The sequence below is a fragment of the Epinephelus fuscoguttatus genome, linkage group LG20, assembly GCF_011397635.1.
Source record: "Epinephelus fuscoguttatus linkage group LG20, E.fuscoguttatus.final_Chr_v1".
Taxonomy (NCBI): Eukaryota; Metazoa; Chordata; class Actinopteri; order Perciformes; family Serranidae; genus Epinephelus; species Epinephelus fuscoguttatus.
The window spans coordinates 27,560,033-27,587,864 of record NC_064771.1 but is presented as its reverse complement, the minus strand read 5'-3'; the positions used below and the strand labels follow the sequence as shown (position 1 = coordinate 27,587,864).

Sequence of the window (27,832 nt, the reverse complement as noted above, 5' to 3'; positions counted from 1 at the left end):
ACTTTTAGCAAAGACTACTTACTCAGCAAAGATTTGTTTCACAGCGGAGGATAACAGCACCATGCTTACCAATCCAACATCACGTTATCCTGTTGAAACAATATTCATAAGCTGGGTTAATTTTTGTAAAAAAAAAACATGTCTTTTGATCGGTGGACCCTTCCAGACCAAAGGAATATGAATAACTTACCAGGTAATCGAGGAGTGGACACATATTCTGACTTTATGACAGTTTTAGAAAAATTCCACACTTGTTTCGTCATGCAGGCAAATCTGAATGACTTACAGTCTTCTTTGATGTCATGGTCTCAGTCCCCCAATCCCAAATAGATCCCTTACAGACTTGTTGATTCAAGCCCTATGCCCTTACAGACCTAGGACCAATTCCATTTCTTCCCCTTAGCCCTTGTCTTGGCCCTTGCCCTTGGTTTTGCGCGTTCACGTGAGGGGGAGAGGTGTCCCAATTTTCCGTCAGGTTAGCTCTTAACCTGATGGAGAAGTGTATCTTGAAAGAAGACAATGCATGTAACAGGCAGAACGTGACACGGTGCCCAAGAACATCAACAACCAACGCACCCAGGGTACCTTTCACGTCGATATGTAGACGTTGAAAGTCTGTGACCAAAATGTCAATTTGTGATGAGGTCGGAGTGAGAATGTGCTTTTTTTGTTTCCGACGCCGCAAGTCGCTGCCCAAGCGCCAGATTTCGGATTGAGACCGGGCTCTAAACATGGACCTTTGTTTCCTCTCTATCAGATTTCCTTAGACTGGTCTGGCACCTCTGTTCCTGGGTCGACAGGTGGGTGGGATTGTCTTTTTTTTAATTCTGTGTCTGTTTATCAATACTCTGTATATCTTTATTGAATCACCAATACAAATACCTTGTTTAAATTGTCACATTGACCTTTCTGTATTTTTCTAACAGATAAAGGTGGTAGATAAAAAAAGAGCATCTCAGTTTATTATTATCACTGATCTTACCAACCTCTGAACTCGAAACACCACACCCACCTCCCTCTTTACCCCCCACTCACTTCACCCCCACCCTCCCCTCCCACCCCTGAAGCCAGGTCCACAGCACTGGAGCAGCCCTGCTGATAGGGTTTCACTCTCTCCAGGGCGAAGAGGAGGGCAGGCAGTACAATACAAGCTGTGGGACACAAAACTACCTGGGAATCTATATTCCTCTTCCTCTGAGCCGCACCTTCTCTGGGACCTTCTGGGACCTGTGTCTTCCCGTGGATACCTGGGTCTTTAGGTAAGACATTAGAGAAGTGATAATGTGTGAAGGCATTGATGAAGAAATCTCTCTCGCACGTGCCTTGAGTGTTTAGGGATTATCTGGCACTGATGGCCACTGAGTTGTCAAATAAATCTGGGTCCTCTTTAAGCACAAGGAGACAGTTACAGTTTAATTAAATTCCTGTGGTCAGCAGATTTCAGCTGCAGGAAAAGCCTCTATCTGTGGTCTGTGGAGGCCTCTGTAACTGGATGAATTAATGAATGAGGGAATCAGAAGCAGATGCTCAACTGCATGTTATATATTTGACTGTTCGCTTTGTTAAAAGTCAAACTTGCTCAAGAAAGGCTTTTAATCATATACAATTAAACATGGATATTGCGGAATTACAATTTCTCGAGTCAGTTAAATGTAAATTACTGAAATCTGAATCACGGCAGCCAGCTGGTGGATGACTTTTCTTTTCTCCCAGCAGCTTTTTCTGCACCTCACACTGTGACAGGTGAGGAATGTGGCCCTCTGCAGTGGAGTTTTTAGTCTGCGGGTATGGATGTATGTGTGTATTTGGGAATGTGCTTACTGATGCCCTTCCTGCCCAGCTGTCCCCTCGAGATTTATCAGGAGCTAAAACAGGCCGTTGGGGGGGACAGGAGCGCCTCTTCACTCACAGGGGCGGTAACAGGACCCAGGCCCACGCGCCACTCCTGTTGTCGCCATCTGTACAGCCTCCATCTTGCCGTTTTCCCAGAACATCCAAAAACACCTGTAATCTCCACTTTTTAATCCACGGCCACTGACTCGCATTAATCACAAGGGAAAAGCTGTTTAAAGTGCAAATCTGCGTGTGTGCCGGTGCGTTTATATGTACGCACAGTCCCACTCACTGCGGCACTATAGAACATGGGTTCATAAAAATAGCTTGCACAGGACTGAAACCCTCGCAAGGAAATGAGCTTCAATTACAGCGGATGAAAAGCAATTACATTAACTGTCTCCCTGCAGACGGGCCCCGCAGCTTTCTCTCTTGTACTGGGACTCACCTCCAGCCTTACATAATTGCTTTCGACCTGTGCAATAGACAGCGACATACTGCTGGCCCCCATCTGAGTGGTTAGTCAAGAGAGACACGAGCTGCCACCGGGAATTAGTGTCCTCAAGGGCATGCAGGCGGGAGGGGGGGCTATACACAATGTTTAAAGTGTGCTTAAGTTAATTAGGGAACCCAGTGAGGTTCCTGCTGGAGCTTGCTAGAATTCGGGACATGATGTGCGACCTCATCACACTGAAACATATCTTGAAAATCAGTTTGGATGCTCTGGGGAAATATTTATGGAAAAGTTAAACACTTTTGTTGTATCACATTTCACTGCTGCTAAATCTGGCATGATCTCTGCTGGACTCCTGAGAGACCAAATACATTTAAACATTTTAGGAATGATTCTTTATGTTGTCTCTCTTTCAGAATAAGATCCATTTACTGACTACAAATCAAGTCAGGTCAATTTATTATGAGAGAGCATATTTTTTAAAACGCTGACCAAATGCTTTACAGAAAATTAAAACTAAATAATACCATTAAATACAAATTAAATATGAAAAGAAAAAGCAAAGTTTTGATAATGATGAGTGAGTGTTAGAGACATTTCATGAGTTAGCCCCGCCTACTTGGCGTTTCACACAGAAACTGACTTAAAGTGGTGTATTTATTGCGAGCCCTGTCTCAATCCGAAGTCATCTAAATCTGGCGCTTTAGCATTGACTTGTAGCGTCAGACACCAACAAAAAAAGGCGTCCTTTAACGTCAGCATGATACGCGGCCAGTTGCCATCATAATTTAAGGGTGCCTGGTAGCGTCAGAGGGAAACAGACAAGGATGAAAATTAAGGTGACGGAAGTCCTACTGGGGCAGGCGGGAGGGGTGGTGGATGGGTCCAACAAACACTGACTTTTACCTGAGATAGAGGTATTTGCGTCCTGTAAGATTCTAAAGCCAAACCCTGTTCTTTTTTCCTAAACCTAACCACGTGTTTTTGTTGTCGAAGGAAAAAAAAAAGTGAATTCGCAGTGTTGTACCGACATAGTGCGTTTATTCTGAAAGAGACTGTATGTAAACATTAAAGATTAAGATTAAAGATTAAAAATTTTTTCCGAACGTGGCCTCACTCTGAAGTCGTCGAAATCCGACGCTTGGGCAGTGACTTGGGGTGTAAGAAACCAATGGAAAAAGGCATCCTTTAACATTGGCATTATATATGGTCGGTTGACATTATAATTTAACAGTGCCTGGCAGCATCAGGGGGAAATGCGGCGGGACAAGGACAAAAGTTAAAGCGGCAAAAGTCCAATGAGGAGGAGGAGGAGGGGGGGGCGGATGGGTCCAACAAACATCAACCTTCACCCAAAAGAGTGGTTCATGTCCCTTAAGATTCAAAAGCCAAACCCTGTTCTTTTTTCCTAAACCCAACCACATGTTTTTGTTGTTGAAGGAAAAAAACGTCAATTTGCAGTGTTGTACCGATGTAGTGTGTTTATTTTGAAAGAGACTGTATGTAAAGTTAAATTTCCTGTGAAAACAGAAGTGTATTTTGAAAGAAGACATGTAACAGGCAGAACTTGACCCAGAACGTTTACAACCAACACACCCAGGGTACCTTGCACGTCGTATGTGGATGCGGAAAATCCATGACCAAATGTCAATATGTGACGAGGTCGGAGTGAGAATGTGTTGAACATTCATATGGAGTCATGTTACTGGTCAACGTGATGAATGTAAATCCAAAACCCTCTCTCCTTTTAGCTCAGTTTTTGGTCTCCACCAAGTCCTGAAGGAAATATCTGTCTCTTTAGCGACTAAATGATCCACTGCGGTATGAGCTAGTTGCTAACATTGTCTGCTGTTTGGAGGAGAGCAGGCAGAGTACAATGTGCTGAAAAATAAAGTCAATGCATAATTGCCCAAAACTGCAGTTCCTTGAATGGCCACTAGGGGCTGGCTCAAAGAGCAAGTCAATCCAATACAGCAGGAGGAAACATGTTTACAACCTGGTACAGAAACGGTTTTGGTCTCTATAGCTAAAAATACTGATTTGTGCAGCTTTAAATCTTGAAATCTAAACAAATCAAACTTTTACTGAAACTTTTCTTTTTCTCTTGAGTGTGAAAGTTCAACTTTGACCTTGTTAGTACTTAATTTGTCCTTTGTACTATACATGTGTAAAGCAGCTGTCATGCTTTTTCTAAAGACTGGTATGTGATGATTACAGTTATGATTATGAGGTCATCATTTCTTGTTCTGTCCTTTAGCCATGCCTCTCAACACTGATGCCCCTTCTAACAAGAGGAAGAAGGCCAATAAGATCATCATTGACCTGTCCAACGTCAGCCAGAATGGTAAAACACACACAAACAACGTAACAATCACATCATCATATTCACACGACATGTTAACGGGAAACATTTTGCTGGTCATCCTCATCCTCATTCCACAAAGACTTGCCTCTGTCTCCCGTGTGATCTGATTATCCAGCTCAGTAAATGTCAAATCCAATTGCAAGTTTGGCTCTGTGGTGTCTGCTATCTGCACAATCCCCGTGTAAAATGAACTGCCTGGGTGTAAATCACTGAATGTGGTCTTGTGATACTACAGTTAGATAAGAACACACACACACACACACACACACACACACACACACGCACACAAACACTGGTTCCAAGCAGTAACACAATATCTAACATGCATGTGGCATCTCCTGGAGGGTTGTGGGTCATTATCAGATGGCAGAGAAGCCACAAATCTGTCAACATTGGAGGCAACACAAAATACCAGACGGGGATTCTGCTCCCACACTATCTGTTTGAGATGACTGAAGTGGAATCAGTGCAACCTGTAAAAACGTGGGGAGGAAGGGGTCCAGTTTGGGGACCTCAGAACTGCATCTGCTTTTTGCAGATGATGTGGTTCTGTTGGCTTCATCATCATGGATCACCTCCCTAAGGTTGGGAGGGAATTACTGCTTCAAGCGAAGAAGTTCAAGTATCTCGGGGTTTTGTTCCTGAGTGAGGGTAAAATGGAGCGTATGATGGATTAGTGTCTGCAGTGATGTGGGTGCTGTGCTGGACCGTCGTGTTGACGAGGGAGCTGAGCCAGAAGGTGAAGCTTTTACTGGTCCATCTACGTTCCAGCCCTCACCTATGGTCATAAGCTCTGGGTAGTGGCCGAAAGAATGAGACTGCGGATACAAGTGGCCGAAATGAGTTTCGTCCGTGGGGTGTCTGGGCTCAGCCTTAGAGATAGGGTAAGGAGCTTGGACATCGGAGTAGAGCTGCTCTTTCATGTTGAAAAGGGTCAGTTGAGGTGGTTCGGGCATCTGGTATCTGATCAGAATGCCTCTTGGGCGCCTCCTGTTGGAGGAGTTCTGGGCAGGTCCCACTGGTAGGAGGCCCCAGGGCAGACCCAGAACACGCTAGAGGGATTACTCATCTGGCCTGGGAGCACCTCAGGGTCCCCCAGGAGGAGCTATAAAGCGTTGCTGGGGAGAGGGACGCCTGAGGCTGGCTTTATGTTTGTTGGTCCACCATCCACCACCCACTCCACCTCCTGATGACAAAGCTCATAAACAACATCACTTTAGAAACACTGATATGATTCTCATGAGACAAATGTGACGAATCTGTGGTATTCATAAATGCACCGTGCCAATTTTCTCTTCTGGCGACCAGGCTGGCGACTTTACTAACTACAACTATTTTGTAGAGACATTCATGTTGCCTGGAGAAAGAATTCCAGTTTCTCTGGTGCCACTTTGAGGTTGACATAAAAATAATAATGCTCTTCAGTGAAATGTTGCAACATCTATTGGATGGATTGCAATGAAGTTTGGAGGAATGACTCTTGCCTCGTCCGTCAGGACCTGGGGCAGATCACGGCACAGTGGGCCCCTGGGCACAGACATGCACAAGGCCCCACCACTTCTCCTTTATGGGAGCAAAACACACTCGGTTTTTAGACACAATAGTTTTTAGCCTCTTTTTGTTGTTTGGCGTCTCTTTGTTGTCATCACGTCTTTCTGAGGTTTTGTCTCTTTGTAGTTGTCTTGTGTCTTCTTCTTCTCTTATTTTGTGTCTCTTTGTGGTCATTTTCTCCTTTTCGTCGTCATCATGAGCCTTTTGTATCTCTTTGTAGTTATTTTGTGTCTCTTTGTCATTGTTTGCCTCTTTGAGTCACCATGAGTCTCTTTGTGTCTCTTTGCAGTTGTTTTGTGTTTCACTGTGGTCATTTTTTGTCTCTCAGTGGTTGCTATGCCCCCTCCTGAGTCTCTTTGTGTGTCTTTTCAGCACTTGTAGACATTTTGTGTCTTCTTGTGGTCATTGTGTGTCTCTTCGTAGTAATTTCAAATCTCCTTGTCGTTATTTTGTATCTCTTTGTGGTTGTTTTGCCCCTTTTTGTAGTTGTGAGTCTCTTTGTGTGTCTTTGCAGCTGTTTGGTGTCTCATTGTGGTCATTTTTTGTCTCTTTGTAGTCATTTTGTGTCTCACTCAGTACGTTTACATGGACAGTTTAATTCCACTTTTAATCGGAATGAAAGGCCATTCCGATTAAAAGTGGTCATGTAAATGGTCATTCCGATTGAAAATTAAATTTGATTAAAGGGGGTGGTTTATTCCGTTTGTCATTCCGAATGAAAGAGTTTTGTGTGCATGTATACACTCATTCCTCTTTAAGTTCATTCTGGTCTTTCTGCGCATGCTCGTTTCCTTGCCCTTCCGGTGCAATGACGTATATAGCGCGCATAGCAACGGGCTGAGCTAGAGCAGTCGGACTTGTTGCACTCTCCGGTTTCCATTCGCCACAGCACGGTCTTCTGCCTCCCTTCTCCTGCTCAACAGACGAAGCATTAGCAGAACAAGGTTGTTGTCATACTGCTGCTTTAAGAATATAAGCAAAACACGCCCGAAAAAGGCACTAATAACGGCGTCGTCAAGCATCTTGTTATCCGGAGCGAGGACTACAGTGTTTTCTTCCGGTAAACGTAAACACGTAACATCCGCCCCGCCCCCTATCCAATCAGAAACTTTCCCTGCCCCAAACCTTGTGCAGACCTGAATAAAGGCGATTGAACTGATCTCCCGTGTAAACCCTCATTCAGAATGAATATTTCCCATGTAAACTACCTGGAAACACTTTAATTCCGAATGATTTCATTCAGATTCATTTCATTCCGAATGAGAAGCTATCATGTAACCGTATCCACTGTGGTTGTTTTGCCCCCTTGTGAGTCTCTTTGTGTCTCTTTGCAGCTGTCTTGCGTCTCTCTGTAGTTGTCTTGTCTTCTTGTGGTCATTTTGTGTCTCTTTGTGGTTTCTTTGCCCCTTTCTTAGTCATCATGAGTCTGTTTGTGTCTCTTTGAAGTCATTTTGTGTCTTGTGGTCATTTTGTATCCCTTTGTAGTCATTTTGAATCTCCATGTAGTCATTTGTGTCTCTTTGTGGTTGTTTTGCCACCTCGTGAGTCTCTTTGTGTCTCTTTTCAGCTTTTTTGCATTTCTTTGTAGTCATCCAGTGTCTTCATGTGGTCATTTTGTGTCTCTATGTAGTTGTTCTGAGTCTCTTTGTAGTTGTTTTGTGTCTCACTGTGATCATTTTACATCTACTAGTAATCATTTTGTGTCTCTTTTCAGCTGTTTTGTGTCTCTTTGTAGCCATCTTGTGTCTTCTTGTGGTCCTTTTGTGTCCCTTTGTGTTTTTTTTGCCCCTTTTGTGTCATCATCATGACCTTTTTGTGTCTCTTTGTGGTTGTTTTGCCACCTCATGAGTCTCTTTGTGTCTCTTTTCAGCTGTTTTGCATCTCTTTGTAGCCGTCTTGTGTCTTTTTGTGGTCATTTTGTGTCTCGTGGTTGTTTTGGCCCTTTCTGTGGATATATATATATATATATATATATAGAGAGAGAGAGAGAGAGAGAGAGAGAGAATATATATATATATATATATACATATATATATATATATTCTCTCTGCCGTTGTTGTGCCTATTGTGTCCTTGGCCATTTAAACTTTGCCACTTGGATAACTACAATCAGATGCAAAGATGGCCAAATTGCACTCAGCATAAAACATCATGGCTGTATTTGTGCTGTAGGCCTGGTATCATTAGTGCAATATTTTTTTTTAATTGGACCTTAACAGCAGACAGCAGTTCAAGTGATACACAATTCATGGTGCTATCAGCGGCTGCAATCTGCTCTTTGTTTTAATGTGTTTGTTTTCTATCGGTAGCAGAACTGACATTCACTTGTTGCATAATATATATAATATATCACCAACCACACTACACTGTATTCTCTGCTAATCTCTGAGCATGCCCTCTGCGGTCTGAGCGTGCTCTGAGTGTCTGTGCACATGCTCATAGCTGTCATTCAACAATCTGTTGATGTCTTTCCCCATTTGTGTCCTTTGCTGTTTTCGCTACCGCTCCTTCTGCTGTCACATCTGCAGCCACATCTGTATCTTTCCACCAGTTTGTTTTCAGTCAGTCAGTCAGTCAGGAGCTTACCCTGCTTATCCCTTATTTCGCTCCAGTTAATGCCCACTCATCTGTCCATCATCCCTGCCACTGTGTCGCACATTTGTCCCATGCCTGCATGTTGTCCGTCTGTCCACCTCCTGCCTCTGTCAGTCTGTCCAGTTTCCTCTCAGTCAGCAGCCAGCTCCAGTTTCACATTCTTCTGAATTAACACTCTAATCAATATCCCCATGGGAGAGTTCTCTCTGCTCAGCAGCCTCAATTATTCTCCCTCTCTCTCTCTCTCTCTCTCTCTCTCTCTCTCTCTCTCCCTCTCTCTCTCACACACACACACCCACTTGCACAAGCCTGATTTACGAGGTACTGCTAACAGCTCTCCGCAGCATTGCAATGCCAACTCCCCGCTTTATAGATGTGTTCGTGCGAGTGTGTGTGTTGGTTTATGGCTGGACTCCAGGTGTTATGAGTGATATTAGAGTGTATGTGGTGGATGAGAAGAGTGTTTTATGAGGAGCTCTGTGGAGCAGTAAAATCCATCAGATCTCTCCATCACTGGAAGAGAGGAGAGGAGAGGAATGGAGAGAGACTGAGAGAGGCAGCGTGTTATAAGGATTTCCCTCCATAAACAGTTCCACCAGAAAACCTGCCGTGACATTCCCAAGTGCTCCTTTCTTCCATATTGCTTTGGCCTAGTAACCCCTACGACTCCCCCTGGTTTCACACACACACATCCTCTTACACCATACAACAGGTTTCAACTCTAATTCATCACAACAAGATTAGTACAGGAGCCAGAGGATATAAACACGCCCTTTACTGTCTTATACAGTCCCCATTTAATATCAGATATATAGTGGAAGGTAAACCCATCTTTTAATTTACCAAATGGGTTCAGCTGATAAGAGAGTGTATGGCACGTCCGCCAAGGTTTTAATACCAACCACAAAAAAAGCTTAAATACTGTTTGTCTGCACAGGGATAAATCATCATGGGACACATTAGCCAGATTTCTTCCATTCAAGTATGTGCATTAGTTCATAGGAAATAAAGAAAGTGTTTTAGTGTTAACAAGGGCAGCACGGTGCAGTGGTTAGCACTGTCGCCTCACAACAAGAGGGCTCCCGGTTCGAACCCAGGTTTGCGTGTTCTCCCTGTGTCAGCGTGGGTTTTCTCCAGGTACTCCAGCTTCCTCCACAGTCCAAAGACATGGAGGTTAACTGGTGACTCTAAATTGTCCGTAGGTGTGAATTTGAGTGTGAATGGTTGTCTGTCTCTATGTGTCAGCCCTGGTGACCTGTCCAGGGTGTACCCTGCCTCTTGCCCAATGTCAGCTGGGATAGGCTCCTCTGTTCTCTTCAAAGCCAGACTCCATTGAGAAAAACAGTGATTTAACATTGGAGCTGCTTGTCTTATCACTGCCTCTATCAAATAGTTTGTCTGTGTTATTGTGGTCTTTGGCATTCAAAAGGGTTCATGCGTGATCACCAAAGTCACACAATAGCACAAACTAACTAACTGACGAGGCAGCAGTAGATCAGCAGCTCCTGTGTTCAGAGAGCTAGAATCACTGTATTTCTCAATGGAGTCTGGTGGCTTTCACAAAAGCATAGATGGGAACTAAAGCTGGCAGTGGGCTGCCTGGTGGGTAGGTAACGTGGTGAATTTTGTTACCTTTGGACAGAGCCAGGCTAGCTATTTCCAGTCTTTATGCTAAGCTAAGATAGCCTAAGCGAAGTTAACCAGTTGCTGGTAGTAACTTCATATCTACTGTACAAAAATGAGCGTGGTATTGGAATTCTCATCTAAGGGTGCTTTCACACCTGCCCTGTTTGGTTCAGTTCAACTCAAGTTTGTTTGCCCCCTAAGTGCGGTTTGTTTGGGCAGGTGTGAACACAGCAACCACACTCAGGTGCACCAAAACAGCCAGACTGAGACCTTCTTGAAGAGGTGGTCTCGGTCCGGTTACAAACAAACTCTGGTGCAGATCGTTTGTGGTGAGAACGTGTTCCGACCTGGATCTGAACCAACTGCAGTCACATGACACATTGTTTGGGTTAAACATGAGCATGTTACAGTCCTGGAGGATTATTAATGTGCACCTCCTCCTGTACTGCCTTAATATGCACATTCAGCACATCCAATGCATCAAAACATTGTTTTCTAGTTGGAGCCGCGCCTCGTTTTCAAACTGTATGGTTTGACTAAAATGAACAATGACAGCAATATAGTCCACGATGAGCAGCGCTAAAATCAACCTCCAGTCCCTTCATTATGTCCTCCTCCTCCTCTTCTTCCCTCCTCCTGTCAGATGATGAGTCAGACCCCGAGGCCACTGAGCTCGACCTGGGCACCAAGATCAAGACGCCCAAGGACACCATGCTGGAGGAGCTCTCCCTGCTCACAAACAAGGGCTCCAAGATGTTCAAGATGAGGCAGCAGAGAGTCGAGAAGTTCATCGTGACCAACGAGAACAAGGTAAGAACGAAGAAGAGGAAGGGAGTGTGTGTGTGTTTGTTGTGTGTATATATGTGTGTACTGATCGGAATATATTTCCTTTTCTGTCTTCCAGCAGAACCTCGAGAACCTGCTCATGTCTCCTCCCCCTGTTCCACCAAAGCCTGAGACAAAGGAAGGTAAGGTGCACTTTGTTTATACTTTCAGTATTTCTTTCTGTTAATACTTTGCATTTTAATCTCTCTGGTACTTCCCCTCTTTTTCTCCGCTGTCACTGTGTGTCTCAGTGGTGGAGGAGTTGGTGGATGAGCAGGAGGAGAAGGTGAAGAGGAGGAAGGAGTATGTGCGCACCTATGTATCACCATGGGAACGGGCCATGAGGGGCAATGAGGAGCTGACAGCCACCATGAAGTCCTCCATGCCAGGACCCATTCAGAGACACCAAGAGCTGCCTCATTACAAGAGCTTCAACAGGTACGCACGCACACAAATCATCATCAACTTGTATTGACTATGTTTCCTGTTACGCAGTTACAATGACATGAACGTTTAATTCCAGTCAGCCTATAAAGTATCACAATAAAACATGCCATTAATCAAACAAATTGCCAGAATAAATGTGGCATTGTTTGTTTCTGCAAACCATGGATATGTAACATTTGTAGATATCTTGAAACTTTATGTTTTTAAGACACTGTGCTTAAGATGTGGTTATGTTTAGGCACAAAACCCACTTGGTTTTGGTTAGGAAAAGATCATGTCTTGACTTAAAATGCCCAGTTTTGGCCAGGTGGCAAAATCCAACACATTCTCATCCCAACTTGTCAAACATCGCCACTTAGTCAATGGGCTTTCACGTCGAGAGGAAATGTACAGCTTCTGCTTGTTAGAAGCATTCAGTCTTTTTTAAAATAAACTTACAATGTCAGTAAACACCCCATATTTATGTTTATTTCCTTGTGCAACAAAAGCACGTGGTTAGATGGACAAAAAAACATCATGGTTTGGCTTAACATTCACTGGGAAGCAAAGAGCGGTCCCCCAGGTGAAAGTCCAGGTTTTGTTGGACCCATCCATCTCCCCTCCTCCCCGCATTGTAGGGACTTTTCAGCTCCTAATAATACTTTGTTACAGGTGGTGTTTGAATCTGACGCTGTCCTGTGGCGTTAAACAAAACTTTGTCAAATGTTTCTTCTTCTTCCAGCCTGAGGAACAAACTGTTACCTGTGTCTCTTCATCTGCCCAAGTTCCTGTTTTGCTTGTGTTTTAAATAAAGGTCATTACCAGCTATGCTCGTCACACGTAATATGACATAAATACATCACTTAAGTGATATAAGTACGTGACAGGTGGATGTGAGTTACATAACATTACATTCAAATAGCACTGACATTTGGTTCCACACAGGACACAAACAGCGGACTCCTAGGTGAAAGTCTGTGTTTGACCAATCCACCTCCCCTCCCTCCTGCTGTTCCTTGCTCTTTATACTTTGACAATTGGTCTCAGCGTCAAATACTGCCGGAGACGTCTTTACAATGCAGTTGAAAGCCCGGAGAAAGAGACGCCAAAGGTTGCTTTTGGTACTGCCGTGACAGAAGTTTGGACTTTGTCGACCGTGGAATTAGAACGGGCTGGGGTTATTGGTGGCACACTGGCCGCTGGAATTGTGGTCAATGTACCAATGACAAAGTCAGCTTATATGCATGTAATCAGAACTACGTCACTTCAGAAACATTGATTTGAAACGTAGAAATGTATAATATTCTGGGTTTGCAGAAACGTACAATGCCAACTTTTTTATATATCGACTGGGTTGCTCAGTAAGTCATCAGTGCAACCACCAACCAATGTTTAACACAGGAAATTAACTTTTTGAGCAAACAAGTCTGTCGGTCTTCGTCAGGTGGTCATTTTTAGAAAATCATGTATGCGGTGTGTTGATGTCATATGTCCTTGTAACAAGATCAGGAAGCTAAATGTCGTTGTACTGCTCATCCCTTGTTTCTCCCCAGCTTCATATTTCTTCCTCTTCTCTCCCCAGGACGGCACTGCCGTTCGGTGGCTTCGACAAGGCGCCCAAGACATTGACCTTCGAGCTCCCAGACTTCAACGATGTCAACGAGGACCTGGAGCCTCTGCCCTCCCTGCAGGCCGACATCCGCTCACGCCCCTCGTTCAACCGCACGCCCATCGGCTGGATCTGCAGTGAGGAAAACTCACACATCCACATGGACCTGGACAACATCCCCTTCGACGGAGAGACAGACGACCTGTGAACATGCATGCACACACAAGCAGTACATGCGCTGGAACTCATACACACATGAAGAACACACCCTTGTGAGTGTATACATGAGAGCATTAGGCACAGTTCATGATTTCTACCCCATACACTGCCAACCTAAAGCACTGTCAGAACTGCTGAGGCTCCCATGAACACATGCTTTAATTACATGGAAATGATTTTAAAATGAGTTGATAGAAAAGGACAGAGTATCTCCCCGTGTCTCCTGTGTGCTTTCTAATCCTTTCAACCCGAACCATGATTGAGTCTTACTATGATTTTGCATACAATAAGCTAATGTGAGACCTGTGTGAACAGATATAGATGAGCATTCTGCACTCTTAAAACAATGTATTTATGCAATAAAGTTCCCCTTTACAGAACGTCTGTCTGCTTCTGATGTTAACACCACTATCTCCAAGGTCCAAAATGAATGAAGTGGCTGCTTGAGGCCCACAGCCATCAAACAACAAGCAACAATCACAACTCTTAAAAGCCTCTGTGGGTTTTTGTCTTAATCTCAGGATCCATATCAGAAGGGAACTTTGAGGACCGCGCTGCATAAGGCGTCACTGATGGATTCTCAAAAGGAGGGTTTTATTTATCCACAACTGAGGAAAACTATTTTTGAATTCTGTAACAAAGACCTGAGGGCTGTTCTACGAAGTAGGATTTGGAGTTAGCAAGGTAACTTCAGGGTTAACTCTGGGTTTTCAGTACTACAAAGCTGGTTAACTTCAGAGTATCAGATCACAGCCTGTCAACACCCCGACCTCTGGACAGTCAGATCACTGAGGACCAAAGTATCCATGGACAAGAGTCCAGAGTCTGAGTTAAAAAAGAGGAGCCTATGCTGTTAGAGGTCAGTAGAGTCATTTCATTGTTCAAGAGCTCTATTTCCACTGGTTTTAAAACAGAGCTTCTAACAAACACAGAGATGGCTTGCACACTGAACTCATGATTTCAGCAGGATTTTAACTTAGGTAAAGTTAATTTTAGTCCACATAAACAGTCTGGTGTTACCTTAAAGTGTTTTATGTGACATATTCAGAGGAGTTTCATCATAATCCAACCAAACAGCCAATAATACTCTATACTAATATCACATAGGCCCATAGCTCAGTGACACCTGGGTGTCATTTAATATTTTTGGACCGTGTTTTCAATGTTTTAACATTTTTTATCATAAGACTGACATTTTACTGTCTCGCAGCTGCAGACACTTTCGCTACAGTTCCATCACATGGATGGATGGAGGGCTGTTCACGACCATTTTTGAAACAAAGAGGTGACACGATGGCTGTGTCCGAAATCATTCACTCATTCACTACTCCCTACTCACTATATAGTGAGCTCATCTGTAACATGAAAAAACACAAGCCATTTTTAAATAGGAACTGTGCAAATTTGCAGGAAAGCCCAATCAGTCTTCTTTCAGCATTGGCTGTATAAAAACAAAATCGGGGAGTGCAGCAAAATGCTGCCTACCTACTTTTGTTTATACAGAATGCACCTTTTTCGGGGCAATGGGGGGCGTGAGCAAGTAACAAAATGTGTAGCTCAGTGTGTGACGTTAACAGTGATGTACTCCGAGGGAAACCACGGCTGGTCAGTCCTTGGTGATTCTCTCATAAGTTGGCCCGTCCTTCGCCGTTCCCATCATCTGACGGTTAATGGCCTCTTCCTTTGCGAGGACAAGGAGGGCGCGTAATTCCTTGTCTCCTCAGTTGCTCATCTTTACAGTGTCTGTCAGGTTTGTGTTTCCCTCTTGCTACTAGCTGCTCATTCCTCCTATCAGCTGTTTCCTGTTTATCCACATGCAGCGTCATCAACAGCTCCTCCCACAAGTCTTCAACAGCCCCTCCCGTGGTGGAAGGGCGCCTCGTTCTTTTTAATCTAAAAGGGTTCTGCCAATATGACTACCCTACGAGGCGGAAAATTGGGCACCTTGGATCAACTCGCCAATCCGGCTCTGAGTGTCTAAACGCTCGCAGTGTGTGTTGTGATGCTGCTCTGCTCACATTAAACACATTAATAATGTTACACTGTCAATTTTCTGTTTAATCTTTATTGTGGTGAAGTTTGTTTTGCCATCAGTCATGTAATAACTTGTGAATTTAATGTACAACGTTATGCATTATGATATTACGTCTCAAACCAGAGCTAGAAGTGACTCAGCTCGCTAACGTTAGCTAGCGTTATTAACCCGACTGTGTACAGTAACTGTGAAGCACTAAAGAAGATCTGATTTATTTTTATCTCTTTGTGAACCGATGACTTTGAGTCTACTATATAGTGTCTAATAATTCCCACTATACATTCAAAATGGCGACCTCACTTTACAGTGGACTAATTAGTGAGGAGTGAGTGATGTCACACACAGCCAATGACAAGCAGTACCACATTTAGGACAATTAGTCTATCAGCATAAATATTTTAACCATATCAAAAGCACCAACAAATTATTATATTCTGAAGAAGTAAGTAGAAATCAAAATCCCCCCATGATGTGGAGCACTTGGTACATTCTGACTGACCACTTCCTGTATTTAAGAACTGTGCTTCAGCTTGAGCACCTTTTGCTCCGTCCTGCCAAGATGTACGTCCAGCAGCGACACCGTCAGCACTGGTAACTCACAGAAATAGAAACTATAACGACTTTAGGTAAACTTAAGGACGAACTAAAGTTTGACTGAAAAGATATCAAGGAAATATTCATCTGGCAAATGTATAACACAGAAGCTATGTGGCATTCTTTGTCTTGCTGATGTATGTGCAATGAGCATGAGGTCATCAGGTCAAACTCAATGAGGAGAACATGAACGAGTGTGTGTTAATTGTAAAGAAAATTAAGGTGTGTGCATTTAAATTACCTGAGTGGCAGCAGGTGGGCCCATGACAGGAATTATACTGAGCAGACTGTTTTAACCGGGTTCATTTATTTTCTTTCTTCTTCACATTATTATTATTATTTTAATTGCGTGGCCCACTCGCTAGCTACATGACTCGCCCACTATACTTACTCTGAATCCAAATGTGCGGACTTCGTTGCACTTGCAGACTCGCAGACTTTGGGAGCGCGCATTTGAGGCAAGTCTGGGAGTGCTGAGTGCTGTCCAAATCCACAATTCATCCAGTCCACAAGGGGCCTCAAGCAGACTTTCTGCAGACTTCCAGAGAGTCCACTTGGGGTGCAGACTTCAGCAGACTTCACTGATTTCATAGCCCACAATTCATTGCAAGAAGGATGTGACGTTGTGGGTTTTTTATGTGCTGAAAACAAACTTAGAAATGTGTAAAATAGTTATTGATAGTTAGGTCTGTTAAAATGTTATTTGTTGTGGGGGCCAGAAATAATTTTGACTAAACAGTTTTGTTTAGTTTAGTTTTCTCTTATTTATTCACTACAATGTGATAATGATAAAAATACATTTATTTATCATTTATATACTTATAAATTGTAATGTCAGTGATTTAAGTCAGTACGTAAATTGTTGCACCTGATCTTCTTTAATGCAGGATTCATACTTCTACGTCGACGTAGACCCTACGCCATAGCCTGACGTGCACCTCCCAGAAATGTAACTACACATCGCAGTGATGCAGACCTCCTGTCTGTTTCTGTAAGCTGAAACCATTTCCTTCAGTGGAAACAAAGCTTTTATTTACTTTAATTTCACAGATAAGAAACAATAAATTGTGAAGACAATAAAGCCTCCACAAAAATAGCATTTTAAAGGAGTTATATGTAAGAAATCTAAAGCAAATAGTCATAAAATCCTCCTAATATGTCACAGAGACTAAGGAATAATGTTCATATAACATACTGATCTCACCGACAACAATAGTACAGCCACAATATTTGCATTTTAAAAAAAAAATTTATGGTCCGCAAATCATGTTTATGTTTTGGCCTGTTGCGCCACCCACTGCCGTCTACCAGTCACGCAGTCAGTAGAGTCTCAGCATCAGTTTAAGTTACGACTGAGCTACAGCAGCACGGCAAGCAGCATTAGCAGTGTCCCAGTACATAGCATTAGCAGTCTCCTCAGCTGTATTCCGGCAGCAGCGTTAGCAGCAGAGAAGCCCGACTGCTTGAACGGTCCGCTGGAAAACCGAAGATCAAGGACACGGCGACGCGGCCCTGCCACGGCAGCCACGGCAGCCACCCGTGGGCAAACAAATCAGTCTCCAGCGTGCCGCTGTCCAGCAACCTTGAATCTGTAGGGGAGGGGGGGCGGACATGACTCGCGGCAGTATTTTGAATTTGAGTGCAGTAACCGTTTTGGCCACATTCTTACATACAGCGCCTTTAAGTCTTGTGTGTGATTTATCCTGGCTTCATATGAGCAGAGGAAATCTCTGCTCGTTGCTAGGCTAATTTATTAATAACTAATAACATTAGCATGTTATATCTGTTTGGAAAACGTGTTCAGTATAAGACAGTTGTTTTGTCAGTGAACCTTGTGAGCTGTAATGGAGCTTAATTATGTACTGTTGCCTTTGTTAAATGTTGCTGTTGTCCCTGGTTTCATATGAGTAGAGGAAGAGACAGCTAGCTACTAGGCTAATTTACACAATGTAAAATGTCACAGGCTTGTGCTAATAATGTTAGCATGTTGTATTTGTTTGGAAAACATTTTTAGTATAAGACAGTTGTTTTGTCAGTGAACCTTGTGAGTTGTAATGGAGCTGAATTTGGAAATGTTACCTTTGTTAAATGTTGCTGTTGTCCCTGGCTTCATGTGAGTAGAGGAAAAGATTGCTAGCTACTAGGCTAATTTATTCCAATGTAAAATGCCATAGGCTTGTGCTAATAACGTTAGCATGTTGTATTTGTGAGGAAAATGTGTCCGGATAAAGACAAGTGTTTGTCTGTGAATGCTGCGAGTTATAATGAAGCTGATTTGTGTACTTGTGTTTGAAACTGTCTCTATTAAGCCATGTTTAATGTGTGTTTAATGTGTGTTTTGAATCAACCAAACTTTACAGCACTTCACAGACACAAATCCTTCACCGCTGACTAGTGTTTTGGAGGTGTAACTGCAGAGTGACACAGACACACCACCGCACAAGTATAAATGCTCACAACAGTGTATGTTACGGCATAGGCTCTGCTCTGCATAGAGTTGAAGCACAAGGGTCAAGCATAGACCTTTTCATGGGCACCCCTTGGCCTTGTGCTGGGGTCATCTGTACCCTTAGAACATAATAGTGAAAGAGTATAATTCAATTCAACCCAAAATGTGATGTCCTCATATGAGGACACAGAGTCTCAGGAGGATATAAACGGCTCATTCTGATGTCACACAAACACAGTGATTTTCAGATGATGATACACCAAAGAAATTATTCTTATTATATTTTATTATATTCTGATGATACATCCCTCTCAAACCAACACACTGCACCTTTATTTCTGTGAATGCCCTCTATGCCGCTGTTACTTTTCAGTAGTTTGGATTTCTAATGGCACTTCTCTCTGTTACAGTGGTTTTAAAATCCCTGCCACAGTAAACAGTGTCCCCATGACCTCTCACCTGCTCTGTGAACAGCAGTGCTCAGGCTGTGACTGTAAACGGCTGCTGGCAGACCTCCAGTGATAGAAATGAAACAGATGCTCTGCACACGCTGCTGACAGCAGGCTGCATCTGACCGTGGAGGTGTGTACAGCACACAGAGACAAAAAGACAGGTAGGTAGAGCCCAACACGGTCAGCAGCTCCGGGATGACATCACCACCATCATCATCATCATCGTTACACTCTGTTCGCCTCGCGCCCAGAAGACGGCGGCATCGGGCTGAGCTGAACGGCCTGCTAAAACCGCTACGTCACACGCTCCAGGAGGAGAGCTGGAAGATGGGACGGTATCGCGAGAGCGGCGTGCCGCGACCGCAGCGCTGGATGGCGCTGGTGGGGGCTGGATGCGCCCACGGCTCGCCCTCTCTCCCGTTAAATCACACGGTGGGACACGCGAGCGGACGGAGACTGGCGGCGACAGCAGCCGGGGTGAGTAAAAAACCTGCACACTACGCACTGCACGGGCTGCATCACAGAAAGAGAGGCCGGGGGGGACGCGCATGTGACCGGACAGAATACACCATCAGTAGGTGTGTGTTTCTCTCTCTATGTGTGTGTATATGTGTGTGTGTGTGTGTGTGTGTCTGTGTGTGTGTGTGGTTATGGGGGGGTAGGCTAAGTCAGCGTGTCGGCCAGATGTGATCTTCAACAGATGTGCTCTCGTGACAGTCTCAGAGGAAGGCTGTCATCGTCATCATCATCTCCATCAGTCCTCTCATCAGCAGCATGTTTCCTCCCTCTGTTGCTCCCTGTCTTGTCAGTTGTATTATTCTATCAGCTGGTCTCGGGTCGGTAATTCCCCCTCTACGCAGCAACTCTCTCTCCCTCGTGCTGCACACTGGTTGCCGCTTTAACGGAGCATCCCTCCCCCTCAAGTTCATCCCGGTGTCAATCACGGTGTGATTGTTGAGGCCGTCCCATCCGGCAGCCGCTCAGGTACATACCACTACTGCGCGCGTGGCTCCTGTGCTGTGCTGCGTGTTTGGGTCTCGCGCGGTGTTTCTGAGGTGGAGGTGGTGGTGGTGGTGGTGGTGGGGGGGACTGTACACACTGTGTGGACTTGTTGATGGATCATGACCGAGGCGGATTCACGCTCCGCTGTCATCGCTCCCGGGGGCCGCTATTGATTTAACGTTGCGGTTTCGATCCGTGTGATTGATGACTTTGGCCCCTCACCGGCCCGCATCACCGCCAGCCTACGGTGCCGTCACATTAGCGACGGTGACACAGCCCTCTGCTGCCTGCCTCACGCGCGCTCACACACGTGAATACTTAGAAAAAAAGAGAAACAGGGAAAATAGGGTACTGCTCATCCCCATCATTAAGCAGGAGCACATGCGTTTGTTTAGGCTGCTTGTGAGGACATTAGTGATTCCTGAAGGCAATACTCATACCATATATGCTTAACCCTAAGTCGGTGTTAACCCTAAAATAAATGCTTAACCTTGCAGAGACTAGCATTTTCTGTCCACATCGGAGATATCGGTTTATGTCCCTACAATGTGAGGAATACAAATCACACACACCAGAGGACGCACAGCTTCAGCAGAACACCTTCACCCTCCAAACTGAGCTGAAATGTCAAATGTCAAGACAAAAGACGACCAATAAAGACATAAAATCATCTAAAAGGGTCACAAAAGGGGCAAAATAACCAAAAACAGACACAAAATACTTACAAAATGGACAAAACAACCATAAACAGACTCAAAATGACTACAAAGAGATACAAAACAACCAATAAAGACACAAAATTACTTCAAAGAGACACAAAATATCTACTAAAGGGACAAAACAACAAAAAAGAGACACAAGCTGACCTATAAAGACACAAATGACGTAAAAGGGACACAAAATGGCCACGAAAGAGGGCAAAACAACCAACAAAAGACTCAAAATGACTACAAAGAGACACAAAATATCTACCAAAATGGACAAAACAACCAAAAAGAGACTCTAAATGACTTCAAAGAGACACAAAACGACCACTGAAGACCCAAAATTACTTCAAAGAGACACAAAATATTTATGAAAGGGACAAAACAAAAAAGAGACACAAAACGACCAATAAAGACATAAAATGAACTAAAAGGGACACAAAATGCCCACTGAAGGGGCAAAATAAATAACAAGAGACTCAAAATGCCCAATAAAGACACAAAATGAGTTAAAAGGGACACAAAATAGCTATAAAAGGGGGAAAACAACCAAAAAGAGACTCTAAATGACCAATGAAGACACTAAATTATCTACAAGGGACATAAAATATCTATTAAAGGGGCAAAGCAACCAACAAGAGACATAAGACGACCAATAAAGACATAAGATTACCCAAAAGGGACACAAAATGGCCACAAAAGGGCAGACCACCAATAAGAGACTCAAAATAACTACAAAGAGACACAAAACGACAAATAAAGACACAAAATGATCTAAAAGGCACTCAAAATACCCACAAAAGGGGCAAAACAACTAAAAAGAGACACAAGATGACCTATAAAGATACAGATAACCTAAAAGGGACACAAAATGCCCACAAAAGGGGGCAAAACAACCAAAAACAGACTCCAAATTACTACCAAAAGACAAAGAACAATCAATAAAGACACAAAACTACCTAAAGGGGACACAAAATATCTACGAAAAGGGCAAAACAACCAAAAAGAGACAAAAGATGACCAATAAAGACATAAATGACCTAAAAGGGACACAAAATGCGTTTGTTTAGGCTACTTGTGAGGACACTGTATTGACAGTGATTCCTGAAGGCAATACTCATACTATATATGCTAAACCCTAAGTCAGTGTTAACCCTAAAATAAATGCTTAACCTTGCAGAGACTAGCATTTTCTGTCCACATCGGAGATTAACTGATTGAGCAGGTTTATGTCCCTACAATGTGAGGAATACAAATCACACACACCAGGGGACACACACAGCTTCAGCAGAACACCTTCACCCTCCAAACTGAGCTGAAATGTCGCCTTGACATTTAAGTTGGACTTATCATCAATTTCAGTTTTTGGAGACGAAACCCTCTGGACGGTGGTGAATTTTTGCCTTGTGCTTTTTTTTTGTTTTGTTTTTTGTTTTGTAGTTTCCATAATATGGCTGTAAGTGTTCGAGTGTGCGTGTTTACCTGCTGCCTGCAAATACCCACCCATGCACATATTTGTACTTATTTAATGTGACATGTCCTTTTAGACACTGCTGTTTCCATATTTTATGAGCTGTCGCTGTAGCTTGGGTACAGTATTATTGTCTGACAGCCTTTAATACTGTGATAGCAGGGATGTCCTGGAAGGAAAACCCACTTTACTTTTTATCTGTATTAGTTTGTCCTTAGCCCCAGTCCAGCTGATCACACTGCCAGAAAAGCCTGGCTCCTCTCCTCCCTCTCAGAGAGATTGGGGGTGTTTCTACTGGCATTATTTAAAGGGCCAGTGTGCAGGATTTTGGGGGATGTATTGGCAGAAATAGAATATAATATAACATATATGTTTTCTCTGGTGTATAATCATCTGAAAATAAGAATCATTGTGTTTTTGTTACCTTAAACTGAGCTGTTTATATCCACATAGAGGACACTATGTGGATATAATAATGAACTACACCATGGTTGCATGCATAGATAAATGACTGAACGAGCCTACTGGGCACCTACCAGGTCCAGGGACCCCCCCCCCCCAAGAGGCAAAAAAACATAAAGAGACAAAAAGTGATCAATGAAAACACAAGATTACCTAAGAGGGACACAAAATAAACCAAAAAAAGAGACAAGAGACAAAAAGTGATCAATGAAACACAACCAAAAGAGATTACCTAGAGACAGAAAATGACCAATAAAGACAGACACAGACACAAGATGATTTAAAAGGGACACATAATTAACTAAAAGGGACACAAAATAACTACAAAGAGGGGCAAAACAACCAACAAGAGACAAAAGTTGACCAATAGAGACGTAAAATTACCTAATGTGGACACAGAATGCCCACAAAAGGGGCCAAACAACCAACAAGAGACACAAAATGACCAATAAAGACACAAAATTAACTAAACGGGACACAAAATAACTACGAAAGGGGCCAAACAACCAACAAGAGACACAAAATGACCATTAAAGACACAATTTGATCTAGAAGGGACACAAAATGAATACAAGGGGACACAAAATGACCAATAAAGACACAAATTGATCTAGAAGGGACACAAAATGAATACAAGGGGACACAAAATGACCAATAAAGACATAAATGACCAATAAAGACACAAAATTAACTAAAAGGGACACAATCCAGTTTTTGACTGATCTGATCCAGTTTTTCATGGAGTCCGCTCCAGGTTTTTCGGGCTGCCCAGTGCTCTGCGATTCAAGCAGTCCATTCCAGTGATCCGCTCCAGCTCTTACTATCAATCCACCAGGCCAGCATGCAGACAGCAGACACACACAAGGAGGGTAGGAGGAGTAGCGGTCAACTTAGTTAACTATTTGTTTTCTGCTCTGGTTTTTTGAGAGTGATATTTTTATTTGGTTTACACTCTTACTGTTTAAGTAAAGAGCACTGATGGCATTGTTTTGGGCACAATTAGTGAAATTTGGAGCCATGGATGGACTACAAAAACACTACTAAAATAACTGAAAAGGAAAGGTTGCATTGTTTGTTAAATGTCAACAATGTCTTGTGGTGTTAATCTTTTTTTTTATTTATTGGGGGGCCAAAGCACAAGTGTGTGGTGTCTTGCTGCTATTTTAATTTCAGTATTAGACATTTTAAAGATTTCTTGTGTTGATTTATTTTCTATTTATTAAGGGGCCAAAGCAGCCAAAGCAAACCAGCTATATTTTTTATTTAATGTTAATGTTCAAGTTTAAAGTTTGTTTATTAACCCTGTTAACAGTAAATGGGTCAGTTTCTCATACCAACTGTTGTGGATCATTCTAACTAACCCGATTAAGTAGTTGTTCTTGTTAGAGTAATGTTGCTTGATCAAACCTTTTCTAACATGACTGACAACAAAATAATTGAATATGTATAATACGCGCTTGGATCGGATCGGTATCGGCCAAAACTCAAGGCTGTAATATCGGTATCGGATCGGAAGTGAAAAAAGTGGATTGGGACATCCCTATAAATTGATCTAGAAGGGACACAAAATGAATATAAGGGGACACAGAATGGCTCGAAATAACTATTAAGAGACTCAAAATGACTACAGTGACAATAACAAGCTACATCACCACACAGTCTGTGTGTATGTTTGCAGTGGTGGGGCCTTTTACATGTGTGTGCCCAGGGACCCATTGTCTCCTAATCCGCCCATGGTTGCATGATGTCAGCGTCACCAGTACTGAGCGTTCATGTTATTAGACACATACAAGCTTCAGAGGTCAGGAGCGGGGTTTCCCCTGACGTGTTTTATGATGTAGGCATGAAAGTCTTAAGATTGCGTTAAGGACAGATTTGATTGCAGGCATCTCACCAAAACCCCATTCATCAAAACCCATGACTTCTTTAATTCACTTCACTGGTTTGACTTGTCAGACTGCTAGACGTGATCATGTGTGGACGAGCTCGTGTCTCAGCGTCCCGCGGAACTGGTTTCAGTTTGAATTGTGCCTGCCTCAGTGGTCAGGGCTGCGTCCACATGTGTGGGATTATCATTATAGATTATAGTCACCGCAGAGGATGAGGACGGTGGAGAGGAAAAGAAAGGCACACTCATACGTCTCCTTTGACCTTTACCTCCCACTGGAGTGCTCTTTCTCTCCTTTCCTCCGTCGCTGCCCCTCTTTGACATGTGGTTGCTTATTTAATCTAATGTCCTGCTTCCTTCCTCCTTCCTTTCCTCTCTTCTTACTACCCTTTATGACTCCCCTGTTCTTCTAACTCTATTTCTCCTCTCGTCTTCTAGAATCTTTTTATTATCTCCCTTCTCATTTTTGTTCCTTTCCTTCCCTCTTCTTTTTCTCCCTTGCTTTCTTTTCTTGTCCTCTCCTCGTTTCTTCTTTCCCTTCCTTACTTCTCTCATCTCCTCTCCTGTCTTTGCTTTCCTTCTTCTCACCTCTCCCCTCCTTCCCTTTCCTCTGTTATCCCCTCCTCTTCTGTCTTTCCTCTCCTCTTTCTCCCTTGCTTTCTTTGCTCTTTCCTTTCCTTTCCTTTCCTTTCCTTTCCTCTGTTATCCCCTCCTCTCCTGTCTTCTCTCTCCTCTTTCTCCCTTGCTTTCTTTCCTCTTTCCTTCCCTTTCCTTTCTCTTCTCCTCCTCTCCTTTCCTCTTTTCTGCCCTCTTCTAATTTCTTTTCCTCCCTTGTTCCTTTCCTATCCTCTCCTTGTTTCTCCTTTCATTTCCTTACTTCTCTTATCTCCTCTCCTTTCTTTTTTCCTTCTTCTCACCTCTCCCCTCCTTTACTTTCCTCTGTCCTCCTCTCCTCTTTCTCCCTTGCTTTCTTTCTTCTTTCCTTTCCTTTCCTTTCCTTTCCTTTCCTTTCCTTTCCTTTCCTTTCCTTTCCTCTGTTATCCCCTCCTCTCCTCCTCCCCTCTTTCTCCCCTGCTTCCCTTTTTATTTTTCTTCTTATCTTTCCTGACTTCTCCTCTCATCATTTCTCCTCTTCTTTCCTTTTCCCTCATCTCCCCTCTTTTCCTTTCCTCTTTTCTCCCCTCTTCTCATTCCTCTTCGCTCTTGTTTTCTTTTTCTATCCTCTTCTCTTTTCTTCTTTCCTTACCTTTCCTTTCTCCTCCTCTCCCCTCTTTGCCTTCCCTCTTTTCTCCCCTCCTTTCATTTCTTCCGTCTTTCCTTTCTTATCCTTACTTCTCTTCTGGTCGCATCTCCTCTCAATTCCTTTCCTTTCCTTTCCTTTCCTTTCCTTTCCTTTCCTTTCCTTTCCTTTCCTTTCCTTTCTTCTTTCCTTTCCTTTCCTTTCCTTTCCTTTCCTTTCTTCTGCCCCCTCCTCTCCTTTCTTTTCCTCACCTCTCCTCTTTGTGCCTTGCTTTCTTCTCTTCTCCTCCCATCTCCCCTCCTCTCCTTTACTATGTTCTCCTCTCCTTTTCTCCCTTATTTTCTTTTCCTCTTCTCCCCTCCTTTCCTTTCCGCTCCCCTTGTCTCCCTCTTTCTCCTCTCCTCTCCTCTCCTCTCCCCTGTTCCTCCCTCTTTCTTTCCCTCACCTCTCATCTTTCTCCCTTGCATTCTTTTCTTCTCCTCTCCTCTTCTCTCCTTTCCTTTCCTCTGTCCTCCTCTCCTATCTTTACCTCACCACTACTCTTTCTCCCTTGCTTTATTTCCCTCTCCTCTCCTCCTTTGTTCTTTCCTTTCCTCAACTATACTCTCATCTCCTCTCCTTTGTTTTTCCTCTCCTTTCCTTTCTTCTGCTCTCCCCTCCGTTCACTCCATCCTCTCGCCTCTCTTCTCCTTTTCCTTTTCTTTCCATCTCCTCTCCTCATCACCCCAAAACCCTGTTTCTCCCCCACTCCTTTCTCCATCTTAAACTGGGAAAAAAAAAACAACCCACAATTCCCAGCATGCATCCTAAATAAGGATGGTTATGTAATCGCCGAAATATTAAGCAAATATTCACCCCCTTCATATTTTCTACTAATGGGATTGGGTGTGCACGTGTGCCACGGCGATAATGGGTTGCATCTAGGTTATAGCGTGCATGTGTGAGTGTGTGTCTCGTGCGCGTGCGTGCAATAAATGTGTGTGTGTGTGTGTGTGTGTGTGTGTGTGTGTGTTTTCGCATGTATACTTTAATGTTACAGTGAGTCTGAGCGGGGAAATGACCTTGAAGCTTGCAAAAAAAAAAATCTCTGTCTTGCTAATATGCTCACACATGCAGCCGCACGTGTGCCTACTGTATGTTCACACATACACACTCGAAACACACACACATATATGTAACCTCTTTAGATTTAAAGTGGGGAAGAGGAGGAGAAAGAGGAGCACAGAGGGGAGGATGAACTCTGGGCTCTCCCTATTGTCAAATAAAGGCTATTTGAAGTTACACATAACCCAGTTACAGGGAAACCACTGTGTGTGTGTGTGTGTGTGTGTGTGTGTGTGTGTGTGTGAGCACATGCATGTGAGGTGAAGTTTTTCGGAAACGGAAAGCAAAGAGGCAGAGATGAATGGGGGAAGAAGTGGAGAGAGTGAATGAGAATGGAAAATAGAGGTCAGTGGAAGAAAGTGAAAGACAGAGAGCAGGAATGAAGTGAATGGGACAGAGGGAGGGAGAGAAGAGAGTGCAGCCAAAGGAGAAAGAAACAAAGAGCGCATGTTTGTGAAGGGAAGGATCCAAGACCTCTCTCTTTTACGGGGATATATAAATATACTTCTCGCCTTTATGTTTGCTGGAGTGGGAGGGAGACAGTGTGAGAGACAGGCTATTGTCCTCAGGGACAGTATCAGCTCTTTGTTCAGCTTGCATGACACCGGTGTCACTGTCACCAAGCCACACTAACCCACAGCAGCACACACACAGAGAAAGAAACAGTGACAGCGAATTCAAATTCATTAACAGCATTTTATTTCCATCCAACTCTGAGACTGGTTTTTGAATTTCAAAATCTTTTCTCCTCAGCTGAAGGGAATAAACAGGATCATAATATGGAGGACAAATTAGACTAATGAGCAGGATGCTCATTCTTTGTGTTGTGGTAGGTAATTTGGACCAACACATTCTCACTCCGACCTCGTCACATACGACGTGCAAGGTACCCTGGGTGTGTTGGTTGTTGACGTTCTGGGACACCATG

At 43.4% G+C, this 27,832-nt stretch overlaps 2 protein-coding genes across 5 annotated transcripts in view; both read left to right on the top strand.

Annotated features, from left to right (window-relative positions):
• The first annotated feature begins 1,099 nt into the window (after positions 1-1,099).
• Positions 1,100-13,883, top strand: myoz1b (myozenin 1b). Of its 2 annotated transcripts, none has more exons than XM_049564181.1 (6): positions 1,100-1,259; positions 4,545-4,631; positions 11,068-11,234; positions 11,332-11,392; positions 11,501-11,687; positions 13,258-13,883. In XM_049564181.1, exons 2-6 carry the CDS (start codon positions 4,547-4,549, stop codon positions 13,490-13,492), a joined length of 735 nt encoding a protein of 244 aa, XP_049420138.1. In that variant the 5' UTR covers positions 1,100-1,259; positions 4,545-4,546; the 3' UTR covers positions 13,493-13,883. The 2 variants fall into 2 exon arrangements, with proteins under 2 accessions (XP_049420138.1, XP_049420137.1); XM_049564180.1 differs by having other exon boundaries at positions 11,329-11,392.
• Positions 13,884-18,936: 5,053 nt separating this feature from the next.
• Positions 18,937-27,832, top strand: part of usp54b (ubiquitin specific peptidase 54b) — a 96,998-nt gene continuing 88,102 nt past the window's right edge. For 2 of the 3 annotated variants that reach the window (XR_007448199.1, XM_049564016.1), the window contains exon 1: positions 18,937-19,510. The gene's annotated coding sequence lies outside the window, so the exon portion shown is untranslated. Of the gene's footprint in view, positions 19,612-27,832 lie in introns of all 3 variants that reach the window. The other variant, XM_049564017.1, reaches the window with a different exon arrangement.

Coding starts and splice junctions, on each gene's coding strand:
- myoz1b (XM_049564180.1), top strand. CDS start 4,547: ATGCCTCTCAACACTGATGCCCCTTCTAACAAGAGGAAGAAGGCCAAT. Junction 4,632..11,067: donor GTCCAACGTCAGCCAGAATG/GTAAAACACACA, acceptor TCCTCCTGTCAG/ATGATGAGTCAGACCCCGAG. Junction 11,688..13,257: donor CATTACAAGAGCTTCAACAG/GTACGCACGCAC, acceptor TTCTCTCCCCAG/GACGGCACTGCCGTTCGGTG.